The sequence below is a fragment of the Hypanus sabinus genome, chromosome 3 (assembly GCF_030144855.1).
Source record: "Hypanus sabinus isolate sHypSab1 chromosome 3, sHypSab1.hap1, whole genome shotgun sequence".
NCBI lineage: Eukaryota > Metazoa > Chordata > Chondrichthyes > Myliobatiformes > Dasyatidae > Hypanus > Hypanus sabinus.
In genome coordinates this window covers 97321579-97346384 of record NC_082708.1, presented here as the reverse complement: position 1 = coordinate 97346384, position 24806 = coordinate 97321579, and the positions used below count along the sequence as shown (strand labels likewise).

Below are 24806 nucleotides of genomic sequence, written 5' to 3'. Positions count from 1 at the left end.
AATCAGAGACAAAGTACACACAGGCCAGATGGCCAACTCTTGCTCCTATTTCTTAAATTCCTCTGTAGAGGGATGTTGCCTGGATTGGAGAACAAGTCATATGAAGCAAGTTTAGCAGAGCTGGGACTTTTCTCTTTGGAGCATAGAAGAACGAGAGGGGACTTGATAGAAGTCTACAAGATTATGAGGCATAGATAGGGTGGATTGTCAGTATCTGTTTACCAGGGCACCAATAGCAAACACCAGAGGACATATGTACAAAATTGAGGAAGGGAAGTTTAGGGGAGACATCGGGGTAAGTTTTCTACACAGAGGGTTGTGAGTGCCTGGAATGACTTGCCAGGGATGGTGGTGGAGGCTAAAACATTAGGGGTATTTAAGAGCCTGTTGGACAGACACATGGATGAGAAAAAAATGGAGGGTTATGAATTAGTGTGGATTTAGTACTTTTTTTTATGATTATATGGGTTGGCACAACATGGAGGGCTGAAGGGCCGGTACTGTGCTGTAGTGGTCTATGGTTCTAAGGCTAAAGGTGGAGTACAAAGAGACTTGTTTTCATATGCTGTATTTCCTTGTGATTTCGAATGTTATTTACCCTATCAATGATGGCTCAGAGTAATCCTATCAATCTGATTTCCTCACTTATTTACCAGTAACTTGTTCTCTCACACGGCCACCAATACCCTCCAATTGTTCTGCAACATACCTCAACAAGGGGTAAACTAAATTAGCCAATTAACCTAAAAACACAAATGTCAAAGGATAACTTCAATTTCTTCAATATATCAGTTATATAGTATAAGGCAGTAGCTGACATTTGTAAATTCCCTGTGCCTCTACTTCCAACTCTAGAGGTGGAAATATTTTCAGGAGACAGTTCTTTGTACCTGTGAGCCACATACTCTGAAAAGACATCATCACCCCTAGATCTTTCCTTTCCATTTTACATTCTCTCCCACAAACAGTCAAAAATGATGCCCATCTTGACCCAAAGTGTCAGCCTCCATAGATGCTGACTGACCTGCTGAGTTCATACAGCAGCATCCTTTCTTTTGCTCTTTCTTTCTTTCTTTCTTTCTTTCTGTCTTTCTTTCTTTTTCTTTCTGTCTTTCTTTCTTTTTCTTTCTTTCTTTCTTTCTTTCTTTCTTTCTTTCTTTCTTTCTTTCTTTCTTTCTTTCTTTCTTTCTTTCTTTCTTTCTTTCTTTCTTTCTTTCTTTCTTTCTTTCTTTCTTTCTTTCTTTCTTTCTTTCTTTCTTTCTTTCTTTCTTTCTTTCTTTCTCATCTGCAGTCTCTTGTGTTTTGGTAGCAATCAGAAGCTTTACTGACTACTGAATTATTCAGCCACAGCATGGGATAATGACCACTGTATTGGGTAAGGGTAACTATGAAGAGAATACATTACGTTCTGAATGGATGAGGGTAAGGGATAAAGGTGAACAGGGTTGAAGAGCATAGATAAAGAAGGCCGATGCTTTATAATGTGACTGGGCTTAAAGAGAAATCTAATGCTAGGCAAGATAAATTGAAATGAAGCCTAAACCACAGAATGCAGTTGAGACAGTTTTTTCTGAACCACTGGGTCAGTAAATCAATTCCAGGACCCTGTCCATGACCTAGCCATAACACTGAAGCTGCTTACTTATTTTACTTCTTCCTTGATAACAGAGATGTGTTTATTCTTCGCATTGTTGAGAAAAAGGATATGTCTTTATGTTCTGTTTTTGCCCAGCAGTATTTCAGAATCATTCATCCAGGGGTTGCCAACATTGATTGTTTAATTTAATTCCCCCAGTTCTGCCATGATGGGATTTGAAGTCCAAGTAGAGAAGAAATCCAGTATTTATTCCACTATACCAAAGCACCCTAATTTCAGAACCCAAGAAATTAATTGTATTTACAGTATTGCTAAACTTGGAGAATCTGACAGAGATGGTTTTCGGTTTCCTTCTACACATCTCTGCCTTTTCTATCAGAATCCTCAGGACTGCACCTCCTCCCTGAAAACTGTCTTCATAACAATATCATAACTGCCATTTCCTCATCCTGTCCGTCTCCAAACTCATACCCTGACACTACAAGTAGGCCTTCCTGCTCTTCTCGTTATCAATTCTATCACTCCTCCCATCAGCAGGTCAAACACTATCCTCAACCCTTCTCCAATCCCTTTCTCCCTCCCATTTTATTCTTCCCTCCATGGCCTACTTCACATTATCCACCTTTGACCCAGGCTGCTACTCCAGCCCTTATCATGTCTTCACTTTCTCCTTTCTGATGCTGAGTGCTCTGTCCTCAGCAGATGCTTCATTTGTACACTTGTACTGCACCTCCTTGAATTCTGAGTCTATTTGCCTATTTGACCTGGACATCTTCTGGTTCTGAATGATTGTATATGCATCTTTAACGTCAAACTCTTTTGTGCGTGTTGCTTTAGATTTCCAGCATCTGCAGATTTTCTTGTGTTAATGATTTGCTACTCCACTGCAAAGTCTCAACTTTGACATCAACTGCCTTGACTTCTCCACTCCTTTCAACCACCTCAACCTTAGCCCCACTGAGCACACAGCTGTCCACTCACTCCACATCATCCCAATCTCATGTCAAACCAGCATTCAAAGGTGATATGTATTCAAATGTAGTCTGACGAAGCTGGTGGAAACGCTTTTACGTCTTCCCCAACCGAGCCAATGAATACCAGTCTGTCACCCTTTCACAGGTCTCGTCACCACAGAAGATCTCTCTCCACAGCCTCCAACTGCCCTGGTGCACCAATTGTTTTTCCCTGCAGTTGTTCCAGAGAACTTGTCTTCTCAACCCTCAACTCTATCTTGAACCCCTTTAAACACACTCAAATTGCTGGTGGAACACAGCAGGCCAGGCAGCATCTATAAGGAGAAGCACTGTCGACATTTCGGGCCGAGACCCTTCGTCAGGACTACAATTAATTTTCGTCAGCCCGAAACGTCGACAGTGCTTCTCCTTATAGATGCTGCCTGGCCTGCTGTGTTCCACCAGCATTTTGTATGTGTTGTTTGAATTTCCAGCATCTGCAGATTTCCTCGTGTTTGCTCTTGTGTCCCTTTGTCCAGTCTCTTCCTACCTACATGGCAACACCATTGTCACAGCTTCCACTTCCTGCCTCCCCCCCCCACCCCCTCATCTTCACCATGAACATCCAGTCTTTCATTTATTTCTAGTGGGAATAGAGTTCCTCTGCACTACCACTCCTCGTTGCCTGGCCAAACTCCATCGCATCAGTTTTCGAAATGAAACTTTCTGTTCCAGTACATCTGAAATTCCTCATTTCTCAGAAAGCATGGATTTCTCTCTACTGTGGTTGAGGTTGTACATGGGGCTATCACCCATGTCACTTCTATTCCCTGGAACCTCCTCCCCCAAGCAGAACAGAGGAGGAGTTACCATGGTCCTTACTTTTCAACCTTCCAGTCTCCACATCCAGTACATCTTTCATCAGCATTTCTGCCAGCTGCAACACGATCCCATTACCGGTCATGTCTTCGCCTTTCTTGTTTCCACAGAGACCACTACCTCTGTGACTCCCTGGTTCATTCATCCCTCTCCACTTTCCTTGTCCCTGTCCCCTCCCCAGACACTTTCTTCTGCCCCTATACCTCTCTCACCACCATCCAGGGAGCCAAACAGTATTTCCAGGTGGAGCAGGATTCCCACGTACCTCCTCCGGTCTTGTCTATTGGATTTGATATTCTCAGTGTGGCCACTTCTGCACTGATGAGAAAAAAAAACATATATTGGGCAACTCTTTTGCCAAGTACCTGTGCTTTATCCATACTGGCCATCTTAAACTCTTGATTAAATCACTCCCCATTCCCACAACAACCCATCTCATCACGGCCTCCTCCACTGCCACTGTGAGGCCAAACACAATCTAAAGCAGGGCTCCCAAACTTTTTTATACCATGCACCAATACCATTAAGCGAGGGGTCCACTGGGCCCCAGGTTGGGAACCCCTGATTGTGAAGAACAGTACCTCATATTCCACCTGGGTAGTCTACAGCTCAAAGACATGAACATTGTTTCAAGTCATCTCCAATTTCAGAATACCTTTTTCTCTCCTCCTGATCAGTCCAAGTCCTCTCATATACACCCTTTCTTTTGAAGCCCCCCCCCCAACACCCCAACCCCCTGTTTCCCCTCCCATCCTGGTCTGTCTGCTTATCAATCACACACGCTGTCGACTATCCCTTCCCCTGCTGTTGCGATCCCCAGCATCCCTCCCTTATTTGTTTACACTCACAACCTTGTTTTCTTATTAAATTATTCCATAGTCTGCAGTCACTTAAATGTCACGAATCACCTCCCAGTCTATCACTCTCTCCACCCGCTCCCCACCCAACCTGGCTCCATCTGCTCAGCAACCCTTCCTCTCCTGGATTGCTTGCCAATTCCCATCTCCCCTGGGTAGAAGATTACACAAGATCTGTTGAATGGGTGAGCAGGCTCAAAGGGCAGAACAGATTGTCCTCGCTCTGCGGTTTGGATGAATTAGTGAACAGCAACACAAAACAGACTATGCATGCTTCAGTGACCTTCACTTCCTTAGCTGTCTGTGATATTTATGACAGGGAACCCCATTTTCATTTTGCATTTTCATTCATCAACAATGTATTGGCACTGATCCAGGAATTGCATTTCCACACTCACATAATGCCATGTCTGAATGCTGGTCTGCTTTACATTCTGTGTCTAGAGGCTGATTTTTATTCTATTTAATCCTTTCTGCTTAAATTAATCTTTACATAATACTGGCCATCTCGCTGGTTTACTTGGGTTCAATAAGAAATCTAAGCAGGAATAAAGGCTAAAATGTCCCCAGCGGCACAAATGTGCCATCACATTGAGCACATCTGCTTCTGTACAATATTTATTCCTTTTAAAATATGAACAAGAATCAATCTCTTTCACAAAACTGATGATGTAAGTAACCTGCAAAAAGAGGCACAGTGCCCAATCTTAACCTACACATGGACAAACTGATGGAAAGACATTGACGCTGTTGTCAAACTGTCCTGATACTTGATCAGTGGCTGGAGGAGACATGGTGTGTTCGCAGTCCAACAGACTCTTGTAGAGGCAGTCAGTTCTGAATATTCATGTTCTGTGTTATCTTTGTTATTGAATTCTCTTTCTGCTTGTCAGCATTGTATTCAAGCAAATCATTTAGCTGTATCTGATCTACTACTGCTGCCATTTATGGGCCTGAGAATAAAATATTCTTTAACCTGCAGTCTGATCTACGCAGTATGCGTACTTAGTATAAATCAGTAATGGTCTGTAGCTGACAGTTACCCTTTTCAGTTTTATAATTAAAGTACACTAATTGCCAGACATCACATTAAAAGTGTGGTTTATTAGATTAGTTTAAGATTTTGTGTTTGCAGGTTACACTGATGACTGTGCTGCTAGTTCCCCAAAACTGCATTGATTTGCAATGCTTTGCTTACTTCAGGATGTTTTGCAGAATATTTTATGCAATTTGCCTTACTTCTAGGAAATTGTTCACTTTAAAAATTGTTAAGCAGAGGGGATATTGCGGCAATCTTTGTGATGAGAAAGCTCTAATTTTAAAACAGCTATTTCCCCACAACTCGCCTCCTCAATAACAGGTTAAGTGTCTGGAATTTAAGTGAGCACATGTGTACTTTCAGCATTATTAAGGATTGTGGACACATGCAATTCATAGTAAAAGACCACAAAATTTTATCACCGAGCAGCAAAAGTATGCTTAGTTCAGAACTGTTTTTTTGTGCCAACATGGACCATTATCCAGGCTGTCAAGAGTTGAGGGAGTATTGATGCAAATGTATATTCCAGTGCTAGATCAGAGTGCTTTGGAGAATTTGCATGTAGAAATATATGGAGTGGTGACTATAGAATCAAACATTGATTACCCTGAAATCCTGATTACAGTTACTGTGAAAGTCAGTGCATCTCCACAAAGAAGGGGGAAACAAAACAAGATGAGTGAAGGTTTGTGTGCTATACTTACTACCTGACTCACCACTTCATATGGGAGAGCTGAATGGATCAGCAAGGAAGCTAAAATCAACGGTGAAAGGACGTTCATAGGAGAATAACACCTGACAAGGATGGAGGAGTGGAAGAGCAATCTACATTCACTCAATACAACATCTGCCGTCTTCAATAGGACCCTAGCAGCACCACACCTTTACCTCCAACACCCCCTTCCCACTCTGCACATCCCACAGAGGTCACTCCCTCCATGATTCCCTGTCCATTTGTCCCTCCCTCAGAATCAGAATCATGTTTAATATCACCAGTGTATGTCGCAAAATATGTTGTTTGCAGTGGCAGTGCATTGCAATACATAATAACAAGAAAAATCTAAATTACAATCAGAAAATAAATAAAAAATTAAATTTAAGTAAGTAGTGCAAAAAAAAGGGGAAAGTACCGAGTAGTATTCATTGTCCATTCAGAAAACAGATAGTGGAGGGGAAGAAGCTGTTCCTGAAACATTGAGTGTGTGTCTTCAGGCTCTTGTACCTCCTCCTTGATGATGGAAATAAGAAGAGGGCATATCCTGGGTGGTGGGGGTCCTTAATGTTGAATGCCGCCTTCTTGAAGCATCATCTTTTGAAGGTGTCCTTGTTGCTAAGGAGGCTAGTGCCCTTGATAGAGCTGTCTGAGTTTACAACTTCCTGCAGCATTTTCCGACCCTGTGCAGTGGCCCCTCCATATCGATGTGGCCAGCTGCAATGCCCTCCAAGAAAGTTGCAAGTCTTTGGTGACAAATGTCAAACTCCAAATGAAATATAGCTGCTGACATTCCTTCTTTGTAATTACATAAATATGTTGAATCTAAGATAGATCTTCAGAAATGTTGATACCCAGGAACTTGAAACAGCTCTCACTGTTTCCACTGGTGATCCCTTAGTGAGGTTTGCTAGTTGTCCTTTAACTTCTCCTTCATGGAGTCCACAATCAATTCCTTAATTTTACTGATGCTTAATGGAAAGTGGTTGTTGCGACTGTCTCGCTCCTGTATGTCACTTTGTCACCATCTGAACTCTTGCTAACTGTAGCTGTGTTGTCAGCAAATTTATAGATGCCATTTGAGCTGTGCCTAGCCATGCAGCTGTAGGTGTAGAGAGAATAGTGCAGTGGGCTAATCACGCATCCTTGAGGTGCACCAGTGTTGTTTGTCAGCAAGGAGGAGATGTTATTTCTGATCCACAGAGACTGTTGTTTCTTGGTGAGAAAATCAATAATCCATTTGTAGAGAGAGGTAGGGAGGCCTAGAGTTTGGATTTGTTGATTACAACTAAGCACATGATTGTGTTGAACGCTGATCAATAAAGAGCAGCTTGACGTGGGTATTGCTCTTACCTGTGTGATCCAAGACCAAGTGGAGAGCCAGTGAGATTGCATTTGTTATTGACTTATTGTGGTGAGAGGCAAATTACAGCAAGTCCACATCCGTGCTTAAGATTCTAGCCATGACCAACCTCTCAAAGCATTTCATCACAGTAGATGTGAGTGCAACTGGGTGATAGTCATTGAGGCAGCTCACCCTTCTCTTCTTGGGCACTGGTATGATAGCCGCCCTTTTGATGCAGGTGGGAACCTCTGGCTGCAGTAATAGGAGACTGAAGATGTCCTTCAACACTCCCACTAGTTGTTTGGTACTGGTTTTCAGTGCCCCACCAAGTACACCATGGGACCTGACACCTTACGAGATGTTCTGACATCGGCCTCCCAGGCAGAGATCACAGGGTCACCAGGTCATGCAGGGATTCACATAGATGTCATTTTATTCTCCCTTTCAAAGGCATTGAGCTCATCTGGGACTGAAGCATCACAGCCATTCGTGATTTTAGTTTTGCTTTGTGGGAAGTGATGACCTGCAAGCCGCGCCAGATGAATACTGTGACAACTGTGGCATTTTCATTCTGAATTGAAAGTGAATCTTTGAATATCATCCAGTCCGCTGACTCAAAGCAATCCTGCAAGTGCTCCTCCACCTCCCTTGACCATAGCTTCTTGGTCCTCACCACTGGTGTTGCAGTCTTTAGTCTTTGTCTGTATGCTGGGACAAGGAGTACAGCCAAATGACTGGACCTCCCAAACTGTGGGCATGGGATGACACTGTAAATGTTCTTGATGGCCGTTTAACGGTGGTCAAGTGTGTCGGCTCCTCTGGTTCCACAGGTGATATGCTGATGATAGCATCCTTCAGCAGGGTAAACCTATGGAAATCATCCAGCTGAGATGGGGTAACTGGCTAAAAAGATCTGTGTTATTCATCTGGCTGGAATGTTTAATCTTTAACCTCTCACTTCTGCAGTCTGAGGCACCTAGCTGCTTTAAGCAGGCTGCATTTTACTGGTGCCTAAGAAGCAGGTGGGATACCTGCTTTAATGATGATTGTCCACAGGGTGGATGTGGACGAGATGTTTCCTATGGAGGGGATTTATGGAGGGCACAGACTTTTTTTGCCAGAGAATAGTAAATCTGTGGAATGCTCTGCCACAAGTCTGTGTATATTTCTAAGGTGGAAGTTGCTCGTTTCCTGATTGGTCAGAGCATCGAAGGATATGGCAAGAAGGTAGGTGTATGGGATTGAGTGGGATCCAGTATCAGACATGATGGAATGGTGGAACAGAGTTGATGGGCTGAATGGCCTAATTAGGCTCTTATGTCTTACGGTCTTATGGTCCAGTAGCAGTTACAGTGCCTATCAAAAATATTCAAACCCCCCACCCCCCCCAACCCACCTCCTGGAAGTTCTCATGTTTTATTGTTTTACAACATTGAATCACAGTGGATTTAATTTGGCTTTTTGGACACTGATCAACAGAAAAAGACTCTTTTGTATCAAAGTGAAAATAAATCCCTACAAAGTGTTCTAATTTGATAATAAATTGATTGCATAAGTATTTACCCCCTTTAATATGATACAACAAACCATCTCTGGTGCCGCTGATTGGTTTTAGAAGTCACATAGTTAGTTAAATGGAGATCACCTGTGTGCAGTCAAGGTGCTTCAATTGATTGTACTAAAATACACCATTTAGTATTTTTGTACAAAAAATACATCTAGAAGGTCCAACTGCTGGCGAGTCAGTATCCTGGCAAGAACTACACCATGAGGACAAAAGAACACTCCAAGCAACTCTGTGAAAAGGTTATTGAAAAGCGCAAGTCAGGCAATGGATACAAGAAAATTTCCAAATCACTGAATGTCCCTTGGAGTACAGTTAAGTCAGTTATCAAGAAATGGACAGGATATGGCATAGTCGTAAACTTGCCTACAGCAGGCTGTCCTCAAAAGCTGAGTGACTGTGCAAGAAGGGGATTAGTGAAGAGGACCAGCAAGAGACCTATGAACTTCAGTGACTGAGATTGGAGAGACTGCATATACAGCAATTGTTGCCCGGGAGCTTTGTGGGAGAGTGGCAAAGTGAAAGGCCACTGTTGAAAAAAACCTCCATGAAATCTCAACTAGAGTTTGCCAGAAGGCATGTGGCATGTGTCTGAAGTCAGCTGGAAGAAGGTTCTATGGTCTGATGAAACCAAAATCGAGCATTTTGGCCATCAGACTAAATGCTATGTTTGGCATAAGCCAAACACCACACATCATCAAAAACACACCATCTTTACTGTGAAGCATGGTGGTAGCTGCATCATGCTGTGGGGATGCTTCACTGCAGGAGACCCTGGAAGGCTTTTGAAGTTAGAGGGTAAAATGAAGCAGCAAAATACAGGAAAATCCTAGAGGAAAACCTGATGCAGCCTGCAAGAGAACTGTGACTTGGGAGAAGATTTGTTTTCCAGCAAGACAATGACCCCAAACATAAGGGAGAAGATTTGTTTTCCAGCAAGACAATGACCCCAAACATAAAGCCAAAGCTACACAGGAATGGCTTAAAAACAACAAAGTGAATGTCCTGGAGTGGCTAAGTCAGAGTCCAGACCTCGATCCAATTGAGAATTTGCAGCTGGAATTGAAAAGGGCTGTTCACTCACATTCTCCATGCAATCTGACAGAGCTTGAGCAGTTTTGTGAAGAAGAATGGACGAAAATTGCAGTGTCCAGATGTGCAAAGCTGATAGAGACCTATCCACACAGTAATTGCTGCCAAAGGTGCATCTACTAAATACTGACTTGAAGGAGTGAGTAATTATTTTGTGTTTAATAATTGTAATAAATTTAGGCCAATTTGTAGAAATTTGTTTCAATTTAATGTGTCTTTTCTGTTGATCAGTATAAAAAAAAATGAATTAAATCAACTGTGATTCATTCAGTGGTGTAAAGCAATAAAACATGACCATTTGGAAGGTTAGGGGGAGTGAATACTTTTTACAGGCACTGTATGTCGCTTGCTTTCACTTGGTGAGAGTGATAGAATTCTGTCACTTTGCCCTTGAGCTGGCTTTCCTGGACCTCCTGTAGTTCTTTACTTGGTTGTCAGACCTGAATATCACTGACCAAGCCTTCAGCAGACTGTGGGTCTCGTGGTTCTGGTAGAGAAGACACTGAATGATTTTGTGGGGACACATTCATCCACAGGTGACCTTGTAAAGTCTGTGATAACCATGGCATATTTGTTCACATCCTATGAGATGTCCTTGAACAGGTCCCAGCCTAACAACTTGAAGCAATCCCATAGCTGCTTCTGTGTTTCCCACAGCCACCTCTTTACCTCTGGAACCTTGCTGTTCAGCCTGATGAACGGTCTTTGACTGATGCATTAAGTATTCATTCACTTCCATCGATGCTACCTGACCTGCTGAGTTCCTCCAGCATTTTGTGCATGTTGTAATGCAAAAATATTCACTGGTATCTAATTAGAGCCTATCACAGTATTTTAATAAAGGAGGGGACTGGTTATAAGACCATTTGTTGCCTATCTACTTCTGATTCTTGCTGCCAAGAAGCAATTATAAAGAATTTCTCTCTATCCACAGAACAGAAACTGGGCATGTGAACAGTTAAGTAAAGTCTTGACTGCAGAGATCCTGCACTGCTCCCATCCTCCAAGTTATTTGGTTTCTATGCTCTTCTGAGTTGACAGTCATGAGTGTTGAAGTGATTATGATTATATTACTCAGTCGACCTTGGAGAAAGATGAATCACACAGCAAAAGCATTTTAACATTTATTACCTTTCCTCATGAAAAAGGTGATAAATACAGGACTGAAGATGTTATATTTGAATGCAAGCAGCATACAGAATAAGGTAAATGATCTTGAAGCACAGTTAGAGATCGGCAGGTATGATGTAGTGACATCACTGAGACGTGGCTGAAAGATCATGCATGGTTGGAAGCTTAACAACCAAGGATACACATTGTATTGAAAGGACAGACAGGTAGGCAGAGGGGGTGGAGTGGATCTATTGGTAAAAATGAAGTCAAATCCTTAGAAAGAGATGATATAGGATCGGAAGATGTAATATCCTCGTTACATACAAGCCCCAGAACAGCAGCCAACATGTGGGAAGTAATTAGAATGGGAAATAGAACTGAAATGAGGCATTTCAAAGAGCAGATAGACTAGGAAAATCAGATTGGTGCTGGATCCCACGAGGGAATTTGTAGAATGCTTACAAGATGGCTTTTTTTTTTAATTGTCAAAGAGTGTGTATACGATCCAACTCTGATATTGGTCTTCTCCAGACAGCCATGATGTACAGACATTAACCACCCCCGCATGAAAAAGAAAAAGAAGCAAAACTTGCAAACCCCAAAACCCTCACCCCTCCCCTGCACAGAAACTAACAAATCACCCACAAAGCAAACAACAGCTGGAACATCAAACCCAAACCCCTAAATCCTTCCCTAAAAAAAACTAGCAACAATAACATCAGACCCCCCGCCCTCCTCCCTCACAATAAAAAACAGTGAAAGTAGCACCAAACCCCCAACCCCTCTCTTTCACACAAAAGCTAACAGATCGCCCACACAGAGAAACTACAACAAGAATGTCAGACTCCAAATCCCCAAACCATCCCTTGCACACAAAGCAACATATCATCCACCCACCAATTGGCAACAAGAAAGAAAGCACAGAAAATGAAAGGAGAAAAACATAAACTACAGTGGATTAATCACACAAGTCTTAGTTTCAAAAGCATCCTCCCGTCAGCATCGAAGTGAGCAGTTGCATGAACTCAATCCTTCCGTGATGAGCGACAGCCACACCGGGTCTGAACACCCACCAACCCAGCTACCAACCGTCATCAACCTCATGGCCTCCATGAAGGGTGACCATTGACCTTCTCTGTACTTGCCTCTATGCTTCAATCTTCCTCAGTGCTTTGGAAGGGAGTCGATCATGGCCCCGCACCCCATCTCTGGTCTTCTCCACGAGGCAGCTCGTGCTCTCGGTCCTCTCCGGGGACAGCAGAACACTAGGTCATTCGATCGCATTCCAAACTGCACGTCACAGGCTCCAAGAGTTTCCAAAACACAGTCATGACAAAAACAACATGCAGAAGATGTAGCCAGTGAAATAATTGAAGGGATTAGCTATATAGAAGATGTTGCCCAAAAAATCTTTGTTCTTTGGCAGGGCAGCTTATGGTTGAGCCCACTAGGGGAAGGGCAGTTCTGCATTGAGTGTTGTGTAAAGAACCAGATTTGATTAGGGAGCTGAAGGTAAATGAACCCTTAAGGGGCATCAATCATAATATGATAGAATTCACCCTACTGTTTCAGAAGGAGAAGCTAAAGTCAGATGTATCAGTGTTACAGTGGAATAAAGGGAACTACAGAGGCAAAGAGAGGAGCTGGCCAAAGTTGATTGGAAGGGCACACTAGCAGGGTTGATGGCAGAGCAGCATTGACTGGAGTTTCTGGGGGCAATTCAGAAGGTACAAAATAGATACATCCCAAAGATGAAGAAGTATTCTAAAGGGAGGATGAGGCAACTGTGACTGACAGGGGAAGTCAAAGACACCATGAAAGCAAAAGAGAGGGCATATAATAGAGCAAAAGTTAGAGGTCTGAAAATCCTCAGAAAACCACTTCTTTGCAAGCCGGCTCAGTGTCTTTTATTTTCAGTCAACCGTTTTCCACAGCATGTTATTGGAGCTCCTTGAACAGCACCAACCTGAATTTCGTTAATGCCAATGGGATGTTTCACGATGTTAAATCTCATAAGGAGATTTTAGAACAAATATCTTGAACAATGAGATAGGTTCAAAGCAGGATAAGAAAAATAGGAGAGAAAATTTTGGAGATGTATTGTGAGAGAGTTGCAGGTCAGGGCTTGCAAGATGAGGGCAGAGCTCCAATGGTGGAGCGGTTAAACTTAGGGTTGCGTAAATACAGTATTGTGGCGACCCTTTTCCTGGCACATCCGAACCGACTCACAATTAGATAGCCTACGGGGGTTTGCGAGCACAGAGCTTTGGAGCCTCTGCGCCATGGGGGGCAGGTTGAGGGAGGCTTACAAGTGAGGCTGAAGATTTCGAATAAAGTTTTTTCCTTCGACTGCAATTACCGACTCCGTGTCGTAATTTTAGCGCTGCGTGTAGCACACCGCTACAGTATCAAAACAGAACAGGCATTTTGGAGATGACAGGCTAGAATGGTTACATTGGTTGGGAAGGACAGTGCTACTTAGGGACTTCAAAGTAAAATTCTGAGGTTTGGAATTGAGGTGTTGCTGACAGCAAGCCAGTGTAGGGTCAGCATGTAGTGACTTGATGGATAAAGTTGGATATTGCATGAGCTATAATTTGGAGCTGGGGGAATTCAAGTTCCAGTTGGGGAGCAGAAAGTGAGAGGACACGAGCATTGTAAAAGCAAAACATTAGGAAGCTTTGGATGAGGGTTTCAGTGGCATGAGCTGAGGTAGGGATAGATTTTGACAATGTAATTGAGGTGAATATCGGCTTGATTGGTAATTGACAAGTGTTTATTCATGGGGGAATCATTAATGGCCTCTTGCTGCTGAGGTCAGGATGATTGTTACCCACCTTAACCCAGTTAAAGTAAAATCGGAATACGTTACTGACCTGACTCAGCTAGTACCGGGAAGGCCATCGACACAGCTATAGATGTAAATATACCCGCGGGCTATATTTACAAATACAGCTGAAAGAGCTTTTACACTGAGCATTTTTTAATTGTCTGATTTTCTGGGTGTGTTCTTGAGAAGATGACCATGTTGAGCACCTTGAACTGCTGCAGTCCTTCTGAAGAAGCTGCTCCTTTATAAAGCTGCAGATACAGGAGCACCTTCTATTCAATCCTGCTTCAATTTTCAAATGTTTTTGGAGAAGCCTTATTAGCATTTCACTAGCTTAAATTATGTCAACTTATAAAAAGATAGTTAAATTAACTAGAAAATATATTGGTGAATATTTGCATTCTCTTTGTAAAATCTATTACACAGTTGTAATTCTCAGTTTTAAAATAAGACTTTTAAACGATTAAACACATAAGTCAACATTCATAAAAAAATATTTATTTATGCTTTCAAGCAATCAATTCAAGTTTTACCAGATAGATGGGGAAAATATTCTCAGAATAGTTTAAGAATGAAAAGGAATGACTTGCAAAACACAGTTAAAATTTATTTTAAAATCGGCATTCAATTTTAATTAAACATGATTGTCTACAACATCAATGAGTACATTTTGAATTTTGTTGTCCCCCACCCTCCTTGAAACCCATTGATTCCTCACCACATTGTGAGGAAGGAATAAAAATGCACAATGGACTCAAGAGTTATCATTATAACCAATAAAATAGAATTTAGCTAGTGAAATAAAGTTTAACTTGAACTTCTCAAGCCACATCCTCAGATATTCAAAAATACTTCCTCATAGAATCAACAAAAGCTATGGCAGAACCTGTGCAGAAAGAATTGGAATTAACTCTTCAAGTCAATGTTCTTCATTGGAATTAAGAAAAGTTGCAAATCAAACCTGTTTTAAGTTACGGAGGAGTGGGAAAGGTGGAGAGAATGATCCCATTCAATAGAAGTCTGTTCGTGGATCTGCGAGACAGTCCTTGTTTCAATCCATTCTTCATTCTTCTCCACTACATTAATGATTCTACTGGTGCACGCTGCTGCTCACATATAGAACTCAAAAGTTTCATCATTATTGCTGCCACTTTCCTCTCTGTTCTCAGACATTCCAGGAAGCTCCATAGATCCAGACTACATCTGACTCTGTGGTATAGAGTAACCGTCCCTGTTTCAGTCCTGTTTATGTTCCTCCATCATCATCTCACTTGCCAGTATATTATAACTTGCTGATCTCATACAGGACTTGAAGTCACTGTACATTTGCTTTGTGATTATGTCTTTGCATTATCCATCTCTGATTCTTCCCTTCTCATTATCCACTTCTCTTTCTCAGCCTCAGCGGAGAGGTTGGTGATCAAGAACCATTGTTAACCCATAGACTCTCTGTGGCTTTCTGAAGCAAATTTCCTCCAGCCCAGGTTTCTGCTTGGACTCTATTCCACTTTTTTTCCAGTTTTCCCCGCCACCATCATATCCGTTCTGATGATAACACATTGCAACACCACTGTTTCTGAGATGAGAAGCACACACAATGTGCTCAAGGGGAAGGAGTCAGGCAGCGTTTATAGAGGGCAGTTGATGCTTCAGGCCAAGACCCTTCATCTGGACAGAAAAGAAGGGGGAAGAAGTACAGGCTGGAAGGTGATAGGTGGGAGCAGGTGAGGGGAAAGGTTTGTGGTTTGGGGAGGGGGACAAGTTAAGAGGCTAGGAGTTGTTGGGTGGAAGAGATAAAGGGCTGAAGAGGGGAGAATCTGGTCAGAGAGGATCATGGATGAAAGGGAAGGAGAAGGGGGACCAGATGGAAGTAATGGGCTGTGAGGAGATGAGAAGGGGTGACAGCATAATTAGAATGAGGAATAGAAAAAGAAAAAAAGGAGGAGGGGGAGATTACTGGAAGTTAGAGAAATGGATTTTTATGCCATCAGGTTGGAGGCTCTCCAGATGAAATCTGAGATGTTGCTCCTCCAACTTGGGTTTAGCCTCATCATGGCAATAGAGGTGACAATGGGCAGATGTGTCAGAATGGAAATGAGAAGGCGAATTGAAATGGGCAGCCACCAGGAGGTCCTGCATTTTGCGGCTCGGCAAAACAGTCTCCAGTGTGTGTCAGGTCTTGTAATGTAGAGGAGGTCACACCGTGAGCATTGCATACAAAAGATGACCCTGACAGACTCGCAGGTGAAATGTCACCTCATGTGGAAGGACTGTTCGGGGTCCTAAGTGGTGGTGAGGCAGGAGGTGTAGGGGTAGGTGTAACACTTGTCACACCTACAGGGATAGGTGCCAAGATTTGTGGGGAGGGTCATATGAACAAGGGAGTCACATAAGGAGCAATCCCTATGGAAAGCGAAGTGAGGAAAGTTGGGAAAGACGTGTTTAGTGTTAGGATCCTGTTGCAGATGGCAGAGGTTATGGAGAATGATGTGCTGGATACGGAGACTTGGAGCTTGATAGTTAATAACAAGAGGAATCCTATCCCTGTTATGATAGCAGGAGGAGGTTGGGATAAGGGCAGATGTGTGGGAAGTGGAGGAGATGCAGGTGGGAGCAGCATTAGTAGTAGTGAGTAGTAGAGGTCAATCATTGGTAGTGCTCTAACGTCCAGTAATCTCTACCCCTTCTGCTTCTCGCTTTCCCCATTCCTCATTCTGATCACTCTCTCATCCCTTCTCTTCTCCTGATCTGCCTCTGAATCCCCTCCTGCCCTTTCTTCCATGAACCACTGTACTCTTCTATCAGATTCCTTCTTCTTCAGCCCTTTTTCCCTTCTACCTATCTCCTCCCAGCTTCTTACATCATCCTTCCTCCCCATCACCTGGTGTCACCTATCACCTATCAGCTTGCTCTTCTTCCCTACCACCTTCCTTCATATTATGACCTTTGCCTCCTTCCATTCAGTCCAGATGAGGGGTCTTGGACCAAAACATCTACTGTTTATTTCCCTTCAAAGATTCTGCCTGTCCCTTCTGAGTTCCTCTCGCATTTTGTATGTTTCTCAGCATCTGCAGAATCTATTGAGTTTGTGATGCTAAAGTGATGACCTCCCCATTTCCTTTACCGTAGTTCCCTCTGTCACAGTTGACAGGACTCTCAACCGCAATGACTTTCTCCTCGCAATCAGAATAAGTGTTGGGGCCCCCTTGTCTGTACATTTCACTCTACCAGTCTTCACATTGGATCATCCTCTGTACTTTACAGTGTGGTGACATTGGTGGCACATCTCCCCTCCTCCCTTTATACCATTTGAAATAAACTAATTGCTCTATGACTCTCAAGTTGTCATCTCTAGTATTCCCCATTCCTCTTTCACATCTCACCACTCTATCACGGGGGGGGGGGGGGGGGGGTTAACAACACCTGCCCTTTTATCTCCTCATTCTTACTATGCGGGGACCCAAATGCAACTTCAGCGTGCATCTCTGCTACACTTCAATAAAGCGATCTCTATTAACGATGAAACCAAATATAGACTGGGTGACTGATCATTTCTATTCAGTCCTCAGGAATGCCTCTGAGGTCTCATTTACCTCTTATTTTAATATGTTGTCCCACTCCCATCTTTACTTTCCTTTGTTTATATTCTTACACTAATGATGCTGAATGCTATCTCATTTTCCACTGCAGCCCATTGTAGCTGTCAGGACTCAAGATTGAATTCAATGGTTTCAGATTACCAGCCTTTCCTGCATGTTTCCAGAGTTGACTAGTTCTGATGAACAATCATGAGCTTGTCTTTTTAACTCTGTTAATCTGATCTGGTAGGTTCTTCCAGCAATCTGTTATATTTTAGATTTCTAGCAATTGCCATGTTTTATGCCATTTTTGCATTTCTTTCCTCTGTTTTCATTCAGTTTCCCCTGTTTACAGTTCCTGCAGACAGATCAGTTGTAATTTCATTACTCATGTTCGGCACCAGATTCCAGTTTTTCTCGATTATCCCCTATCATTGACATTCCCTTTGATTCTCCATCCTTCCGATAACTTTTCCGAGTTCTGATGAAAAGTTGATAATCTGAAAGGTTAACTTTTTTTCTGTGCAGATGCCACCTGACCTGCTGCTTATTTCCAATATTTTATTTTTGGTTTCCAGAATCTCCAGTTCCTTGCTTTTTGATTGGTAGTTTTTATATTTTTGTTTTAAAAGTATTCTGTGGGTATTTGTGAAAGCATATGCTTTGTAGTAATTTAGTGCTGTTGTTGATTTTGAAGAATGTGCAGCTCAAAACTAAGAGATGGCCTTTGATATAATAAAAATGGGAAATAAGGTAATAAAAACGTTCTGTAATATAGTCAGGTTTAAAAACATAATCAAGATGGTAAAGCAAGCCATTTAACTAAGACATAAAGGGATTACGGTTCTGCTCTGCATCTTGTAATGACCTTTTCATATTTCTGCATTATTCCTTTGTAAAAAAGTAAGTAGGAATAGGTCTTTAAAAAGTAGCAGTGGTAATGTGCAGTCCACCACTCATTAATACTTTAACATTAAATATTAAAATAATTGCTAACCCACACTGACAAACACAGGCTGGCAGCTGTCTATGGGTTTTGACACTAAGTTATCAACCAGATAACAATGAAAGCAATCATTTCCCACCTCAGCCTAGTAGCAGAGCAACTCACAGGTGTGAAAACGGTTTTACAAATGGACCTCTGTTCAATGAAAGCAGCAGGAAGTGGGTTTGAGATTGGAGAGGTGAACAACAGCAAAAATGAACAATGGCAGCAAGATAGTGTTTAATAGTTAATGGATAAATTTATTTATAGAATGTAAGGAGCTAAATTAATGGTAAAAATTGAGAGACTTTAAACTATTGCAAACAATAACTTTCAGAAAAAAAAGTTAAAGGAGCCCCCGTTTGACCTAGTCATAATGTGCAAGTTCACATGCCACTATTTTGAAGGTGGGAGAGGGAATTACTGCAAATTATCTGGACAATATTTATTCCTTAATGCATATCAGTAAAAGAGATTACTTACCAATTATATTGGTGCTTTTGGTAGCTTGATCCACATTGCTGCACTTTCTATAAAACGTTTTCTATAAGACCTTGATGACCGTAAAACACAACAGAACATCACAAGATTAGAAAAGATAACTGATGCTGCAAATCTGAAAGAAAAGTAGAAAATGCTGCAAATGCTCAGCAGGTCAGATAGCATCTGTGAGGAAGAATGAGCATTCCTTAGAATGGACATTTTTAATTATTGAAAGTCAACTGGCAGCAGTTATTCATTTGTTACTTGAGAAGAAAATAACTACTTATTGCTGTGATGCGTTGGTATCTAGACTGCAATCATCGCCAGCGAGATGTCAGTCACTTTGAATGGAATAGACCCACAACATGATCCGATTTTGTTCAGATAGACTAAGACTGCAGGGCTTTTCTCAGTGTGGATTTCAGCTGAGGAATTTGTCAGTTTAGCCTGAGTAGGGTAAGATTGAAGCCCACAGGAAAAGCCACATGTTTGGGGTAAAGATTACTGTATCGATATAATGGGCAGAGAATGAGATCCAAGTAGAAATAGATTTACTGCTAGTGGAAGATGCTCCCCATAATGGACCCATTGGCCAGTGGGTGGAATTAAACTCCTCAGCATGTGCTGACAGTAATTGTGTTGTACATAGACAAGTTTAATTCTCTTTCATTTGTCAGTATTCTTGATCATCTTTACAAGAGCCTGATACATAGGCAATTGCTTCCTGTGGATTATTATCTCCCCCAAGTGGAATGTGGGCAAAATGCATAAGTTCATTCAAATAAGTGCATTGGTACAGCCCATTTCCTAAAGTTCTTCAAAAAATTTAAATTTCAAGGACAACTTGTGAGATACTAAACAATTTTTCAGTGAGTTTGCTGCAGACCATAGAGAGAACATGTAAAGAGCCACCCATTGTTGAGAAGACTGTACAGTGTATCTTCCTCCCTGTTAATGCTCCCTGTATATTTGAGGAGCAATGAAGCCTGCTTTTTTATCAACACAAGAATATTATGTGATAGAGTAAAATCTAAGCAATATTATTAATCTTTTAAAAAATTCATTCTAACCTACTTTCTGTTTCAAACAATCTGAACTATTTGGTTTTAATGCTGAAACATTTTCAGTTACACCAGATGTGCTACATCTTCCACACCAAAGTGCGTGAGGAGGGGGATAGAAAGGAAATTTTTTTTTCAGGCCATTGAAAACCTACAGATCAACGATACTTCTTCAAAGGCCAGCAGGACTACGAAGTTGTTGCTTTACTTGTGATTATTAGTTACATCTATTTTCCAGAACAGGATTGTGATTATGTTGTTGGAAAAAATTATCTCTTACTGTAAGCTTGAGAAAGAAATGGAAGCAAGTTGTGGGTTTTCCATTCCATTTATCTTTTACATTTTAGTGTGTATAATTTGCTGGATGCATAATTACTCATTTATTTCAAAACCAGCCTTATGTAAGAGCTAAATCCAAATTATTGTTGCCATAGAAAGAGTCTTTGTACATTGAGGCTGTGGAAGTGGTTCCAAGGGTGTGTTCTATGCATGCGCGCAGATGTTTTGGCAAAAGTTGTGCCAGGTAGTCTCAATGATGAAGGGATGATTATGTGATAACTGTTACTTAATGGAAGTGTGCAACTGGTCATTTGGTGCTTTGTCCTGCACAATTGATCACAGTGGCAATACAGCAGCAAGAGGAACCCTGCACTTTAATAATATATAATATACAATAATAATATGATCAATAACTGGTTGTAAGATGATTGCTGACTGATTTATTGAATGGTGACTCAATCCTGTGTATTCGGTGCTTTCTTCAATTATTTAAAATTGCTAGCGTTTACAGAACCTGGTTTGGCAAGTTCTGAAGAACTTCAGCCCAACTTCATGGCCTGTTCTCATCCATTGTTCAAAGCACAGCTGCATTGCTCAACATTCTCCTTTGATGCGCAAGGATAAGATCGTGAGCAGCAAGGTGTGAAAAAAGGGAGAAAGGGTCTTTGCAGGGTGAACAGGAAGGGAACTGTTCTCTCATACAAACATTTAAAGATACATGTAAAGATGGCCTTGTTAAATTGGTCATGTGAAAATCTGCAGATGCTGAAAATCTAAGCAACACACACAGTCCAGATAGCAGCTAATGGAGAGAGTAAACAGTCAACATTCTGGCCGAGACCCTTCTTCAAGACTGATAAAGGTTCTTGGCCCGAAACGTCGACTGTTTGTTCTTTTCCATAGATGTTGCCTGGACTGCTGAGTTCCTCCAGCATTTTGTGTGTACAGTCGTCTCTCCTTATCCACAGATTCTGCATGCACGGATTCAACCAACCGCGGATCGGGAAAACCCAGAAGTTCTCTCTCCAGCACTCGTTGTTTGAGAGCATGTACAGACTATTGTTTTTCTTGTCATTTTTCCCTAAACCATACAGTATAACAACTATTTGCATAGAATTTACATTGTATTAGGTATTATAAATAATCCACAGATTATTTAAAAGTACAGGCAGTCCCCAGGTTTTGAACGAGTACCATTCCTGAGTCCGTGTTTAATTCGGATTTGAAGTTGGAACAGGTACATCCAGTGTTATTTAGCGTCAGTTAGTAAAATGTTTTTCTTAGTATATAGTATATATTTTTCCTTTCTATGCATATAAAACTTAAGAAACATATGTATTTCAATAATTAAACCACTACGTTGCTTAGTAATAATTGTAGCTTTCATCGGGGCAGGGCCTTTCACATGCTGTATTAAAATTGTTCCGATCATTGACCGACAGTAGCCTAATGCTTTGCCAATGACTGATGGCGTTTCACCTCTTTCTGATTGCTTTATTACTTTCACCTTATTTTCAATCGTGATTGTGATTATTTTCGTGAACAGAAACATTGAGGATTCAGAGCTGCACTGGGTCCTAATGTCCAGCGCACTGAGACAGGTTAAATAAAGTCTGGGGTTCCGCTGGGTCCTAAAGACAACTGCACTAAGACTAAGACTGCATTAAGACTGCACTAAATAAGTGACTTGAGCATCCGCGATTTTTGGTATCCGCGGGGGATCCCGGAACCAATTCCCCGCGGATAAGGAGGGCCAACTGTATTGCTAAATCTGTCACCTATTTCTGTCACAATGGTAGCTGCTGAGTGGGTGAGGACCAGATTGTTGGTGGGTATCAGGATCGTTATGACTATGACTTTTATACTTGTTGAGATAATTCTAGTTTGGAGTTGAAAATACTTGAAGAGATTTATAGACTACTGCCCATTGATGCATAAGAGGGAAGTCAAAGCTGATCTGTGTTTGTCGAGAGCTAATTAAAGTGATTTCTTTCACCAGAGACTTATAAGCAGGGAAAGCAAAGGTTGACGAAAGGGCACTGGAAGGATGGCATTGGTGGGGTTACACATCCAACAGAGCCTGAGGCAACATGGTAGATTTGTATCTGGCAAAACCATTGTTATTTTAGCAATGTTAGTGATTGTTGGGAAGCAAAATCTGAAGCAAAACCTGAACCAAAATCTGAAGCAAAACCTGAAAATGCAGGAGGTACCTAAGCAGGTCAGGTAGCATTTGTGAAAAGAGAAACAAAAGTTAATATTTAAAAGTAAAGAGTCTGTGCAAGGATGCCACTTGACTCATCCATGCTCCACTGGTTTTCAGTTTTACTGCTAATATCCTGAGCATTTCATTAAACATACTAACGCATTAGCCTGCTACTACAATCCGCCCATGTCCCAGACTTCTTCCCAAGTCCATTTTCTCTGTGTGGTTAAGCTCCATATGTCTTTCACACATTAACTGCTCTTGCACCACTTCGTCCTGTAGGAGTTAGAAGCAAGCCAATGAATATAATAAATTGGCTCTTTAGACTGTAATGACTGAAAAGCTGGTGGTGACTAGCTGTAAAAATAAGTATGCGTTTTGGGGTTGTGGGAGCTAAAGGCCAAAATGCAGTATGAACCAAGAACAGGGAGTGGTCAGTGGTCAGACATTATCTTTGGAAGGAGAAACAGAGTTAACATTTCAGTTCAAAGATCCTGAATGCCTGCAGCATTTCAGATTTGCAGCATCAGCAGTTTGTTTTTATTTTCACAGTGAACGATAATGTGAGTTGTTAAGCAGTGTGCAGGTTATTGTGTTATTAATTTATTGAGATGCTGTGAGGAACTGGCCCTTCGAACAACCCCCGATTTAATCTGAGCCTAACCATGGGACAATTTACAATGACCAATCAATCTACCAACCGGTGCGACTTTGGACTGTGATAGGAAACCGCATCACCCAGAGGAAAACCGTGGGGAGAATGTAAAAACTTCTTACAGACAGCGGTGTGAACATGTAACATGGCAATTGAATATTTTTTACTAACCTTGTGTGAACATATCGATATGATTTGAAGCCACTCTTAGCTACCTGACAGTAGCAGTTGTATAAAGAACAGATAGTATGAGGATCACAAGTGATAGGAGTGGAATTAGGCCATTTGGCCCATCAAGCCATATGCGGGCTCATACCTTGCATCAAAAGCTGCAGCTACAAACTATAACCAGCTTATGGTAGTGCAGACATAATGGTCTGAAATTGAAGTTACTCGTATGTCACATGCACACTCATTTAGGGCCATTAGTGAATTTGGCCCCAAGGGATATTGTGTTGTTAATGTTCTGAAGTGTTTGAATTCTGTCTCTGTTGCAGGATCTTTGGCCACGTCAGCTTCCGCTCAGATTGGGAACTGGTAAAAGTGGACTTCAGACCATTGTTCCGCAGACAGTGTTCGCCCAGTGACTATGACTCCTGGGACCTAATGAATCAGGTATTGCAGAGTGAAACAGAGAAATAAAGATATTGCATGTGAATGTCTGATACACAGTCCAATATCATAAACCATTGTTATTTTTATATAAAACTAAAGTCAGCTGAGAATTAGGGAGCACAGCCCAGTTATATATTTCTGAGTAAAGATGATAAGTTTTCTTGAGGGCAAAAAGGATGGATCCTGCAGAATTAATTAGCTAATGGCAACTGATGTCAGGTCAATTATTAATTTTAAATTTAGGAGATAGACTTTTGATAACCAGGAGGATAAATAAAATGTCCCAAAGGCAAAATGGAGTTCAATCGTAAGTCAGGCAGAAGCAGTTAACTGAGAAAATGAATGTGTTCTTATATTTGCCAACCTTCTAAGGGCATCTTCGATTCAAGCCATTAGATTTTTATAGTAGGACACTTTAAAAACATATAAATATACAAAAATATTCAATTTACAAATTCTGCAATGACAGTGAACATTGAGAGTCAATATTGCCTATTTTACACCATTGCACTACATCAGAATTGCTCCTGATGTAGTTACTGTAAATGAATATTACAATTTATTAAAAAACCCATTATTTAAGTGGCAGAATAATCATCAAAACTTTCTATTAATCATTATTACTGGCAGCTTTTGCTGCACCTCAAACAGACGTGGATATCACTTCGGAGTCTGAGATTTACTGTGTCAATGAATAATGTAAATGCAAAGTAATTCATACCGGTACATCATTGTCAGTGAAATAGAATGTGATTGTACTTTAATTTCTGAATTTACATAAAATTGTCATAATAGATAAAGAATTTTAAGTGCAGAAGATGTTCTTTTTCCATTCTCATTTGTGACAGTTTGATGCTGGAGATTGGTACTTTCACAAAGTCGGTGTCCAAGTTAACTGACATGTATACCCACAGGCAAAGTTTTATACAAACACTTGCATTTTTAGACACAAATATTTTACGC

At 41.4% G+C, this 24806-nt stretch overlaps 1 protein-coding gene across 4 annotated transcripts in view; it reads left to right on the top strand.

Moving 5' to 3' along the window:
• Nucleotides 1-24806, top strand: part of sorcs2 (sortilin-related VPS10 domain containing receptor 2) — a 727841-nt gene that overhangs the window by 635974 nt on the left and 67061 nt on the right. For all 4 annotated transcript variants that reach the window (XM_059964841.1, XM_059964844.1, XM_059964843.1 and 1 more), the window contains one exon: nt 23726-23843. In XM_059964841.1, the coding sequence (XP_059820824.1) occupies nt 23726-23843 (118 nt within the window). The remainder of the gene's footprint in view (nt 1-23725; nt 23844-24806) is intronic.